Source organism: Pan troglodytes, chromosome 6 (assembly GCF_028858775.2).
Source record: "Pan troglodytes isolate AG18354 chromosome 6, NHGRI_mPanTro3-v2.0_pri, whole genome shotgun sequence".
Lineage (NCBI taxonomy): Eukaryota > Metazoa > Chordata > Mammalia > Primates > Hominidae > Pan > Pan troglodytes.
In genome coordinates, this window is record NC_072404.2 from 136784333 (window position 1) to 136798274 (window position 13942).

General features: G+C 35.7%; 1 protein-coding gene across 4 annotated transcripts in view; it reads right to left on the reverse strand.

Annotated features, from left to right (window-relative positions):
* Nucleotides 1-13942, reverse strand: part of FAM3C (FAM3 metabolism regulating signaling molecule C) — a 47689-nt gene that overhangs the window by 11340 nt on the left and 22407 nt on the right. For all 4 annotated transcript variants that reach the window (XM_003318815.4, XM_009454080.5, XM_054687671.2 and 1 more), the window contains 4 exons: nt 11943-11972; nt 11109-11232; nt 3944-4002; nt 2711-2761 (listed from right to left, as the gene is read on the reverse strand). In XM_003318815.4, the coding sequence (XP_003318863.2) occupies nt 2711-2761; nt 3944-4002; nt 11109-11232; nt 11943-11972 (264 nt within the window). The remainder of the gene's footprint in view (nt 1-2710; nt 2762-3943; nt 4003-11108; nt 11233-11942; nt 11973-13942) is intronic.

Here is a 13942-nt window from a genome sequence, read left to right on the forward strand (position 1 = left end):
GATAATCTCTGGAAGTAGTATTATAAAACATGAAGTATCTGTAAAGCAATAATTTCCAATGTAAAGTAATCCAAAAGACAGACAAATCTTATAAAGAGTTTAAAAACTGTTAAATTTGTCCCTTAACATAATCCTACTATCAACTTACAATTTCCCATTCCTGATTTATCCTGTGTCTTTCGTATTGATATTCCTGGGGCTAAGTGAAAAAAATCATAGCAAAGTAAAGCATGACTTACGAAGTAAGAAATTCAGAGATCTCTCAGATTTGAATAATTGGGATCCTGAAAAACCTTATTCTGGGGTCCATGCACAAGCTTAAGGAGGCATGGGAGGTGTGTGGACTCCTTAAGTGTATGTAAAATTATATGGGCTGAGCACAGTGACTCACATCTGTAATCCTACCACCTTGGGAGGTCAGGGCTGGGGGATCGCTTGAGCCCAGGAGCTTGAAACCAGCCTGGGCAATATAGTGAGACCTCATCTCAACAAAAAAATTTAAAAATTAGCCGAGCTTGGTGGCACATGCCTGTAGTCCTAGCTACTCAGGAAGTTGAGGCAGGAGAACTGCTTTGAGGCCAGGAGGTGGAGGTTGTGGTGAGCTGAGATCACACCACTGCACTCTAGCCTGGTTGACACAGCAAGACCCTGTCTCAAAAAAAAAAAAAAAAAAAAAAAAAAAGAAACGAAAAAAAGCATAACATTGTTTGTATGGGTACTTTACTAGAAAGAGGATACACAGCTTTTCTCCGATTCTCAAAGGTATCTGTAATTTTTAGAAAATCTAAAAATACACATACACACAGATTTAAAGGCTATTTTAGGTATATCATTTGCTATAAACTGGGAGAAGGAATATGTTAGGTGATCACTAAAAGCCAAACTAATTGTAGCAAATATTACAGTCACTACTCACTTGATCTACCAAATCAAAATCCACAAGGACTTCAAAATAAACCACTTCAGTGACTATAAACTGTTGATGCCAGATACATAGGTCAGATTCTACAAACCACTTGACATCTTGAACTCTTTACAATGTCTGGGTTCCTTATAGCTCTGAAGTCTAATTCTACTCCAAAACTGGGTTACTTCAAATGTACTCAGTTTCTTTCCACAGCAAAGATGCCAAAGATTTTCGAAAACTGATTATATTTCATAATAATAGCATTTTCAATTCAAAAAGATATAACAAGGCAGCTAACAAACTACTTCCATTTAAATGCAAAAGTGGCAATAAACTGCAACAATTTCCTAACTAGAAGAATGCTGCTAGCGGTAATTAATCTACCTGTGACAAGAGAAGTAAGGAATACCAGAGCTCCTGGTCACATGACTGATTTCAACAAGAGCTTTGTAAGACTGTTTCTATCAATAAATTTTGGCAGGACCAATTTATGCCTTTAGAATCTAAAATTGATGGTCCCATTTTAAATTTATACAGCTTTGACAGCTATGCAATGTTGTCCTAACGTTATTTAATAACAAAATAATACACGGCATCTTTTGTTTTTTTGAGATGGAGTCTGGCTCTGTCGCCCAGGCTGGAGTGTAGTGGCACGATCTCGGCTCACCGCAACTTCTGCCACCTGGTTCAAGGGATTCTCCTGCTTCAACCTCCCAAGGAGTAGCTGGAACTAAAGGTGCATGCCACCATGCCCGGCTAATTTTTGGATTTTTAGTAGAGACGGGGTTTCGCTGTGTTAGCCAGGATGGTCTCCATCTCCTGACGTCGTGATCTGCCTGCCTCGGCCTCCCAAAGTGCTGGGATTACAGGCGTGAGCCACCGCGCCCGGCTACATAGCATCTTATTACAAGCTGAAGATATGTTAGAAAAGCTAAATTATCTGAGAACTCTTAACATGAATTTCAGGAAGCCTAATAGCTGTTGGCTTCTAGGGAGTATATAAATGGAATGGGGAGGTTCAGGGGAGATCCTCATACTGATCAATCTCCCAAATTAAAGAATCAAAAGATAAACCAGTGTTGGCTTCCCTTCAAACTGGAGGAAAAAAACCCATCCTTCCGGGCAGTGTTCTTCTTTGGGGTGCCAGTCCCTTGCCTCTGCGTGCTGGTAACTTCTTCCCACTCCTTGTGGGACTTCCAAATATGGAAGGGGAAAATATCTGTGGATTGCTTTACAAGAAAGAAAATTCTATTTCTTCCCTCAAATATTCATCTACCTAAAAAATTAGCTGCAAGTCAGAGGGTAGAACTGTGATGAATAATAGGACTGCTTTTCTAAAACTGATAGTTTATCTTGTCTTTCTAATGCTCCTAGTTATGATTTATTTTTGAGACTGAAAAATCACATGTAAAAAAAATCAATTCCTATCACTTAGGAATGCTTACATTGGTTATTCTGGTCTTCAAATTACTTTTTAAAAAAAATTTTAGACAGACTTAAAGGAGCCCAAAACTTCTGAATTGGTTGTCCTGTAGAAAACAAGATGACTTCTTTTAAAAAAATCTCAATTTTGATATTACCATCTTCAATTATACACCACAAAAATTTTTTTCTAAGAAGAAGAAAGTATATAAAACATGAATGATAACTTAAATACAGCTGGACATTTAGTGAACAGAAAGTAAGGGAAACAAAATGAACTAACACAAATAGCATCATCATTCTCTCATTAATGGGCTATATTGTATTGAGGTGATTAAGTCAGTGCCAGCAAAAGAACACAGTCATGTTATTTATGCTTACCTCCTCCCCACATGTCAAAATATTTAGTGTCTAATACTTCTCCTGTTTTTCCTAAAAGAGATTAAATTCATATCAAATTATGCATCTGAAATATATCATAAACTGTAAGACCAATAATCTCATCCAATGATTGATGTGAATTCATTAGCAGAGAAGATGTGAATTCATTAGCATTAGAGAGATGTGAATTCATCTCAAAGAATTACTTTGAGAACTTAAAATCTGAATCATATGCACCTGAAATATATTTTTAAAGGGTAATTTCTTAATAGAACTTTCTCATTAATCTTTTAAGCCGAAGGATAAATAGAAGTTCATTACTGACTGTAGACCATTCCAATTCGGTTAGATATATTTCATCCTTGTTTCCATATTCTCTTATTTTAAAATTACTCAAAGGTAAACCTTTTACAAAAAAGAAGTATCTCCTTGAATAAGATGCCATTTTCTACATTAAATCAGTTTTTACAATAAAACTTACATTAACTTGCCCTATAAAATGTATTTTTTGCTATTAATGAAATAGACAGATGCTGAACCTTTTACCTAAGGAAATGAAGAAAGCAGAAAAACAAAAATTTACCTCTTGCTGTGAAAGTAGTAAAATATATTTTTCTACACTATGAAACTACAGTGGTTTCTAACCATCCTATATATCTTATAACCATCCTACATAGCTTTATGGAATACTTATTGTACCATAACAGAGAGGATCAATATGCAGTTAGGCCTCACTTTATGGTTTTATGTTTTCAGATTTGATTTTGAAGGAAAATTTGAGATGTTCAGGATTCAATCAACTTATTCATACTAATTAAGCTATCAGAAGAATGTGGCTGATAATGAAAAATTACAATAAATTCTTATTCTTTGTTCCTCCCCCTACACCATCCTTTGTCATTTCATACGCCTTTAATCCTGTCAACCTATCTTCCTGTTATGTTAGGATTCCAAAATTTGAAGCAAGATTTTATCAATGTGATGTTAGACTGCTTGGTTTCTGACAATCTCATGGAAGCTCTTGCATAGCAAGTTAGGATACTTTCAAGAAACACGCTATAAATTCTTAGACACCAAGTCTCCACCCACAGATTTTTTGCAGGGCAGGGATGGGACAGAGGGCTTTATCATCAAGAGCAGCACTTTCTAACCTGATCCTCTGATAGTGCATTTTACTTTGGGACAGAAAAATACCCAATGATTACATCCATAAGCTAAAATAATTGTTCTTACCATTTGCCAAGGCAACATTGATCCCTCTTCCAACATTATTCTTAACACCACTCATTAAACTGAAGGGGGAGAAATTGAAATAAATTTAGAATTAAATATTGTACAATAACATATCAGAAAAATAAAGTCTTGCAAAAAAAGCTAGGAATATTATACATATTTTCAATTGTTCGGTGCTGCGGAGGAAATTAAAAAGATCTCTACTAAGTCAGAGAAGACAGTCTAATACTGAATAATTTTAAAGCAATGTCCTTAAATAATATTTCACAAACAGAAATACATATTAAAAAATAATAGGCCTGAAATAATAGACCATTTTTGTGCTACACTGCTTCAGATTATTCTTAAAACATGGACATTAAGCACATGTTCTGCATCATTCTTAAGGTATCAAACAAAAGATAATCTCTTTTCTGCTCTCTTCAATACCAGCATGGCATGAAACAGAAGCGAGATACTACCCCCATCATTTAAATCTAAAAGCAAACAGAGTTGGGGAGCACTCTTTCATGAATGTTTTACCTAATTGTGAACATTCTCCTAGTGATTATCACTGTAAAGTTCCTCTACACTAAGAAATATTGCACTCATGAAATCACTGCATTCAATGACAGTCACTTACGTGGTGACTACCTGAAATAATCGACTTCCATGGGCAGCTCACAGACCACTATATAAAGACAATGACACTGTAAAATGGAAGGTACCAGTGACAAATTTGCTGGTTATCAGTTCAGTTTGTTCAATTGCTCAAATTAGAATTATTAAACTAAAATTGTGAGTTCTTTTAACTCAAAACTTCAAGGTAATAGTAATACTCCCAGTGGTGTGCTGTTAAATATTTAACAACTGGTCTGTGTTTAGGAGAGAGAGGCAATATGCACATATGTGACTACACGTGCACACACTTGTCCATATATAGACAGAATTATATATACACATAGGCACACAATTTATTATAAACTACTAAAAGATGTATAGCACACAATTTCATAAATAAAATCTATGATGTACTTTATTATAAATCTCAGTTGATTCTCACAGAGTATTTTAGTTGATTTTTCAAACAATTCACATCTGCAGCTGAACTATGGTTGCAATTGATGAATGAGCTCAGTTCTAACAAACGTTGGATCTATGTTAATGAGTAAGATAAAATAAAGAAAAACAAATAATGGAGATTCATGTTCAAATTCCACTTGCCTGTCAATGATGACTGAATCAGATAATAAGTTTTAAATATTGGAAGACTACTTCCTACATTTTTGGTGCTATCCACCATATAATAGATATAGATAGGACATATTTTTCAATTTAATCTGTGTAATATTTTCTCCCTCACCTGAAGTCTAGAACTTGAGTCTGCAAAATTTTTGTGTAAAGAGAGAAAGCACTAAAGAAGCTATAGGGAGATACACTCAAAAACACTATAAATAAATCAAAAGAAACACTTTTTAAAAAATGTTTATGTAACTCATAGGAAGGCAGGAAAATGAGAAAATGAAAACAAATAATAAAATAGTAGACTTAAACCCTCATATATTAATAATTATAATAAATGAAAATAGTTTCAACATACCAAATAAAGACAGAAATTGGCAAAGTGAATTAAAACAGGAACCAACTACACACTGTCTACAAGAAACTCACTTTAAATATAATTATATAGGCAGTGGAAAGTAAAAGGGTAGAAAGAGACATATCATGCAAACATTAATCAAAAGAGAAATTACAATTCAATTATAAAGAAACAACCCAATTTATCAATGGGCAAAGGGTTTCAACAGACATTTCTCCACAGAAGATATACAAATGGCCAATAAGCACACAAAAACATGCTAGACACCACTAATCATCAGGGAAATGCAAATGAGATTTCACTTCACATCTACTAGGCTGGCTATAATCAGTAAGTCAGATAATAACAAGTGTTGGCAAGGATGTGGAGAAATTGGAACCTTCATACACTGCTGGCGGAAATGCAAACAGATGCAGCCACTTTGGAAAACTATCTGGCAGTTCCTCAAATAATTAAACAGAGTTACCACCTAAAACAAAATCCACTCCCTGGGAGTATAAAGAAATCAAAACATATGTCCACATAAAATGTGTACATAAATGTTTCTGTAAATGTTACTCATTATAGTTAAAAAGTGGAAACAACTCAAATGTCTACCAACTAATGAATGAGTAAACAAAATGTGGTATATCCATACAATGGAATATCGTTCAGACATAAAAGGAATGAAGTTCTGATACATGATATAACATGGAGGAAGCTTGAAAACATTATGGTAAGAAGCCAATCACAAAAGACCAAATATTATATACCACTTATATGAACTGTCCAAAATAGGCAAATCTATAAAGACAGAAAGGAAACTAATGGTTAACTTAGGGTTTGGGGGTGGGGAAGTGGGGCAGGACAAGAAAGGCATAGAAGGATATTAGCTAAGGGGTACAGAGTTTCTTTTTGAGGTATAAAAATTTTCTAAAATTGACTGTGGCAGAGATTGCATATATCTGTGAATATAATAAACCACTGGCTGTAAAATATAAATGAGCGAAATGGACGGCATGTGAATTATATCTCAAAGCTGTTTAAAAGTACTAGCTTGGAGCACATACATTTAAAAGGTTCTATGCTTTACTACTTAACTATTGGCTCAGCTGCATCAAAGAGAAGGAAGTTTCAAAATGTACTGTTCTGTTTCTTTCAGAAATATATTCAATAAGTAAACTCCATCATTAAGAAGTAACTGCTGTGATTAACGGGTTAAGTGCCAGAGTGACTTTTCCAAGTAAAGATCATCTAGGAGTATGATGTGGAATTTTACAGACTGAAATCTATCATAAAGCAAAGAAATAAAGGTAACAAAGAAGCACAATGACATAGGCTTCCCACAAGAGGGCAGCAGCTTATCAATTTTTAAAAACTGAAATTCAAACAGAAAATCTATAACAAATAAAAAAATCCACTGAGATTTAAAATGTATAAAGGTTAGTAACCCTTACTAACACAAGTTGAAATATTTTCTTTTATCCTTCATGAATATAAGGTACCCCTTCCCACACCTCTAGGCAAAATTCTAAAGGAAATGATTATATCATCTGTAGAAATACTCAATATATCCAAATATAGATTTGTTTCAAATAGCTACTCCATGTTCTAGTTATTAGTTATTATCTCTTAAGATGGTTAGTTTAAAGCAGGGCTTGGCAAACTATAGCTCACGAGCCAAATCCCGCCAACTGGTTTTTTTATTTGTTTTACTACTCATGAGCTTAGAATAGTTTTTACATTTTTAAATGGTTACATTTTAAATGATTATGTAAGTACATACATAATAACCTTGATTTTACCTCTTTGCCCTCATAGCCAAAAACATTGATCCCTTGTTAAAAAAAATCCCTCAAAATAATCTCATATTCTTGAAGCAAACATTACCATTAAAATCAAAAGTAATGAATTATTCCTAATATCAAATTCATACAAATTGAAATCAAATGAATATATGCCTTAGATGAAAATTATAATTGGAACATAAGTTAGTTCTATGGGTGCTCTAAGGAGAAAGAAAAAACCTGTAATCCCAGCACTTTGGGAGGCTGAGGTGGGAAGACTGCTTGAACCCAAGACTTCAAGACCAGCTTGGGCAACACAATGGGACCCCATTTCCACAAAAATAGAAAAACTAGCTGCGTGTGGTGGTATGCGCCTGTAGTCCCGGCTACTCAGGAGGTGGAGGTGGGAAGATCGCTTGAGTCCAGGCATTCAAAGTTGCAGTGACCTAAAATTGCGTCACTGTACTCCAGCCTGGGCAACAGAATGAGACCCTGTCTCTAGGTAAAAAAGAAAAGAAAAAAGAAAAAGTAAAGGAAAAAAAAAAAAAGCTGCAATTACTGTTTTTCCTGAGACCTGAGGTTCATACCTGCGATTTTCTAACTAATGAGACATTTAAAACACATCTTTATCGGCATAATGTATTTTGACTTCAACTACTTATGACCACCATCCTAATTGTAATTATCACCTGTCTGTATCAGAGTTTCTCAAACCCAGCCTCTCATTTTAAGAGCCTGATAATTCTTGTGGATGAGCTGACCTACGCACTGAAAGATGTTTAACAGCATCTCTGGCCTCTACAAGGAGTACCTCCAAAGCTATGACAACCCAAAATTACAATGTTCCCTGGAAAGCAAAACTGTCCCCATCGAGACACACTGATCCAAGATTAGTAGTCTCCAAAGTGAGTTACATGTACTCAGAGCAGGTGCTGTGAAAAGACTAAATTCTCTGCTTGTGTTATTTTTATTATCTACTTATAGATTTTAGTGAATGTATAAGCAATAAAGTCTGTTACCAATAGGGAGGCAGTATGAAAGTGCTGTGGCAGTAACTGGCAATGGCCTTCCAATTGTCCTCTCTATTCCACTTCATTATTTTACACAGCAACCAGATAACTTTTTTCAATATAAATAAAATCACGACATGCCAGAATTTGAAATCCTTCCACAAGTTCTCAATACACTCAGAAAAAAGTCTCAACCCTTTACCTGCGTGGCCTACAAGTTCCTATGCAGCCTGGCCCTAATTCACTTCTCTCCAGAGCTATCCAATCTTAGGGCCTTCGAGCAGGCTTCTTCCTCCTGCTCGAAGACCAAGGATGGTCTTCCTTTCTATCCCTCAGATCTCAGAATACACATCACTGTCTTAGAAACTGTTCCATAACCCTCAATCTAAAGTTAGACACCTCTTTCCATCCACTCTCGCCAGTACTCATCACACCCTGCTGCCCTGCAGGGCTGGTATCACAATTTGTTCGTTTTTTGTTGTTGTTGGTTTTTTTTTTTTTTTTTTTTGAGACAAAGTCTCGCTCTGCCGCCCAGGCTGCAGTGCAGTGGTGCGATCTTGGCTCACTGCAACCTCCATCTCCTGGGTTCAAGAGATTCTCGTGCCTCAGCCTCCCAAGTAGCTAGGATTACAGGCCCATGTGCCACCACGCCCGGCTAACTTTTGTATTTTAGTAAAGACGGGGTTTCACCATGTTGGCCAGGCTGGTCTCAGACTCCTGACCTCAGGTGATCCACCCGCTTCGGCCTCCCAAAGTGCTGGGATTACAGGCATGAGCCGCCGCGCCCAGCCTGGTGTCACAATTTATAAGTACGTATTTTTTTTAAACATCTGTCACCCCTACTAAACTGTAAGTTCCATGACAGGAGGGATTATGCTCAAAAATACTTGCTGAACAGGTGAATAAATGACTCTCAGAAAACTTAAGACTCTTTCTTTGGACTTTAACCTGAGGCTTGGGTATAAAATCCCACCAAGTATTTAATCTCTCATGGTAATGGCAGAATGGTTCCTGAAATAAGGATGGATAGGTGGCCTGCCTCATTTAATGGTTAAAGAAACTGAAACACAAATGCTACATGACACGCCCACCATGCTAGAAGCAAATTCTCTGGCTCTAAGCCCAGTATGTATTTTACCAAGCTCCACTGTCTATGCACTGTTCGCTTTCTGACCTTAGATCTTTAGCTGTTCAACATTAGGCTGAGGGATAGAGAACAGCTTCTAAGACAGTGATGTGTACTCTGAGAACCAAAGGACAAGAAGGAAGACAGCCAAGTGAAGAGTGAGGAAAGACCATCCTAGACAGAAGAGCATACTCTAAGGCCCCAAGATCAGGAAGATCTGGAGAGAAGTGAATAAGGGTCAGGATGTGGGTAAACAGTTGAGCTTTTTTTCTGAGTGCGTTTTGTTGTTTACGGTTTTAATCTGTGAATAAAAAACCTGCTAGTAAAAAGTCTGATCTCTTCTTCTCTGAACTAAAATTCACATGCATCAAGGGGGCAGAATAGATGTCCAAAATCATCCATGGGTTAGGTATTCTAAAAGAACTTTGTTCCTGTTATTTAGAATCAAATTTGGGGTCTATTTAACCAAACAAGATAAAGAGTGGAAATGAGAATGTTTTCAAAAACCTACAAACTTCTAAAATGCAAGTGCCTTATTACGCGTCAGTAAAACAGGACTATTCTAATGAGAAATCAGAAGACAAATGGATTAACAATAAATCATCATTAGAATACGGGAAAATAAAGGAAATCAGTACAGACCTTAATGATCATCTAGCTCAAGCCCTTAATTTTACAAGAAAAGTGTTGTCCCATGAAGCTCAATAAACTTCTTACAGCTAACTGCCTGCAAAAGAGGCTAGGATAAAAATTTAAGAGCTTCAATATTAAAAAGAAGAGGCACATAAACAGCTAGGAAAAGCTGCCTAGGTCTCCTCTTTGCTATAAAATTATCTCTTTATTCTATATAATTCGTGACAAATTTATTATTTTATATTAAATTTAAATAAGCCCCCATGTCTAGTTTTCTAGGCAATAGCATATTAAAAGCAACCAACTAAAAGTAGGATTTGCAATTTCAGCAGCAGGAACTTGCGAGCAACAGTTGACACTGAGGTAGGATATCAAAAATCCTAAAAACCATCCTTTAGAAAGCATCTCAACATAGGAAACCATTCAGCTTAGAGGCAAGCAGTTTGTGCTGCAATGGAACTGAGGTTATCACTGGATCATTTCACACTTCAACAAGTAGCACTCAAATATTTTAAATGAAAGACGTTGGATTTCATTTAAAATAAAGAGAACACATTCATTGTCCAGGGCAATGTTGCAAATAGGATTTCTGCCATGATGAAAATGCTCTCTCTGCTGTTCCATTTGGTGACCATGAACCACATGTGGCCACTGAACACCTGAACTGCGGTGACGGATACCAAGGAACTGAACTTTTTAGTTAATTTAAGTGAATTAACTTTCTTCCTAATATTTAAGGATCAAAATTAAATAGCCACATGTGTTCTGTTGCTAGTAAATGGGACAGTGCAGATCTAGAGAATTCACTCAGAGGAAATCTCTTATCTCTATAAAGCCGAATAAGTGTTACGTTCTTAGTCACTCTCTAATATAAAATTTAAGAACTTTAAGGCCCCTTGAATTCATGAGAAAAAAACTACATAACAAAAATGGAAATCACTTTCCATTAGTAAAGTATACCGAACACATTTTCAAAATATCCATTAAACTCAGGTGCAGTTGGCTGCAATTTAATAGCACACCTTATCGTCTCAAGTCAACAAAGACTTACACATTATCTTCCAGGCAGATTTTGGGTCCCACCACGTTGGCTGCTCCACTTGCCATTTTAAAAGCAAAATGCTTCTCAGGGCAAGCTTTTGAGATCCCACACTTATATCTGGGAGGCTTTGTAGCTTTGGGGGGAGAAAACATGACGTCTTTTTTTAGAAAACAAGTTAATAGACTTTACCTCACTTTACTTCAAATCTCAAACCACAAAGGGCAGTACGCAAAACATCAAGATACACGTATCTTAAAATACAAGCTAATTTTTTCCCCTGAGGGTTTCAAAGAACCTCAAAAATTTTTTAAAAAAAAAAACAGCAATAAAGAAACCCACAACAGACACCAGAACTTCCTAGGAAACAAACTAATAATGGACGCAAATGGGTCAAGTAATATGCTCTGCATTAGGGCAAATATATTTTATCTAACTATGAGTTTATTTTTAAATTTTAGGATGTGGGGGGTTCTGAATGTTACTTTGCACTTCTAGTCCATATATGCACAAAAAATCGTCACCTCCAGGATAATTAAAAAAGGCCTAATGTTCCGTTGACTACCTGCCCATGTACAGTATTGTTGTAACTAGGAATTCTCCTCTTAACTCCTTCTCACACCAATTTCTGTACTTATAATAATGGAGCTAAAAAACACAAAATATCCATCATGAATAATTGCCAAAAATATTTGGGCTGTCCAATCAAATAGCATCCTCATAACTTTAAAAAGCAATTTCTAAAGCAGTTTTTCCTCATACTGAACTACTGACACTTTGAATATAAGCTCTCATATGCCTAAGGCAGAATAAATCATACATAAAATATTGAGATGAAATACTTACAACGTGCAGCTGTGTCCAATGCTGATCTTGCTGAAAAAAAAAATTACTTTTGTTAGAAGGAATGAGTCTATTGGCAAGCATCCACTTTTAAAATATATTTAGGTCCACAAAAATAAGTGTTCAAATAATGATTCAGTATACAATAAAACATGAATATCACTTAAGAAAAAGTGAGAAAGTAACTTCACACTGTACATTCATTATAAACTATTAAATAATTACAGAGGAACAGTATTTTACTACTGATAAAACATTTTATTTTTCCCTTATCATTCTGTTTTGAATTTTAGTTACTATATATTTAAATTTCAATCAGGAAGTTACTCTACAAACTTACCTTTCAATGTTTATAAATATAAATTTGGTGAATATGATGGTGTTTAAAAGTTGTTGCTGCTGTATGGTGTTGTACAGATACACAAAGAAAGCCCCAGAGAATATACATGAATCTATCTTAGTGGTGAGGTTAGGAGATTGCGAGGGCCAGGGAGGGGGATGAGGAAGATCATTACTAAAAGATTTACAATTTATCAGTTCAAGGAATCCACGAGGTCAAATCTTAATTTGAATGTAGTAGTTCTCAACCTGACCATCTATCATAATTATAGTTAGCGCTTTTTAAAAGCACTAACATCTGATCCCAGCCCAGGAGATTATAACTCAGATCATCAGAGTATTGTGGACAGCCATTTCCTGATTTGACTAATAAGTATGCAGTGTGATAAATGTTAACCAGCTGTCTTGCTATAAATAGTCACACAGTTTTTAGTTCTGTACTATTTTAGATAATTGTGAACTTCCTGTAGGTCCAATACTCCAACTAGTAAGCTGAAAGTTAAAAGATTGTATTGAAATGTTTAAAAAGAGGAAAATGACCAAGTAAATAAAAGCTCATTAACTCAATAGAACACTCAGTAGAATACTATGCACCATTAAAGCCATAAAGGTAATATAATAACATTGAAAACGCTTAATGCCCAGAACAAAGCAGAAAACAAACCTTATCTACACTTTACTGGGATATAATTTTGGGAAAATCAGTTTTTTAAGTATTTTAAGTACTTAAAGTCAGGATTTTAACTACTTAAAATCAGGATTTTAAGTAAATAACATCACCTCCATTTAATTTGTGTAACAGTAAGGGGAGCAGATACTTTAAGGTGAAGAAACTCCTGTGAAAGACTTTTCTTTCCAGAAGAAAGCTCATTTTTATCCAATACACATCAAAATCAAAAGCCCTGTACTAAGTCTGCAATTCTGAAAACATTAGCACCTGGTGGCCAAACAGGTACATTAATTTTCATAAACAGCTGTCCAAGTATAGAATACAGGTACAACATACAAACACCAAAATACCTCCTCTCCTACAACTATTTTCCCCTCAAACTACACTGATAGCTTCAATGCTTAATTTCTTTCTGCATATACATTTCATTTCAAGGAACAATAATAAACATTTGTTATTGCATTTCATCAATGAATGTCCTTCAGTAAGTCGGGCTAATGAATCAGAACTATTTTGCACTTTAGTTGTTAATAATGTCTCAAGTAATTTATGTATATACTATATATCAATGGTTTAAATCTGAAAAGGTAAAAATAAATAAATTCAATAGAACATTAAGTATTTATGGCCGGGTGCAGTGGCTCATGCCTGTAATCCCAGCACTTTGAGAGGCTGAGGCGGGTGGATCATGAGGTCAGGAGATCGAGACCATCCTGGCTAACACGGTGAAACCCCATCTCTACTACAAATACAAAAAAAAAAAATTAGCCGGGCGTGGTGGTGGGCACGGAGAATGGCGTGAACCCGGGAGGTGGAGCTTGTGGTGAGCCAAGATTGCGCCACTGCACTCCAGCCTGGGCAACAGAGCAAGACTCCGTCTCAAAAAAAAGAACATTAAGTACTTATTGCAGCAATATAGACAAAAATAATTTGGACTGTGTTCAGTTCACTTACTAGCTAAGTATTCAAACTGAAAACAACACTACATTACGCC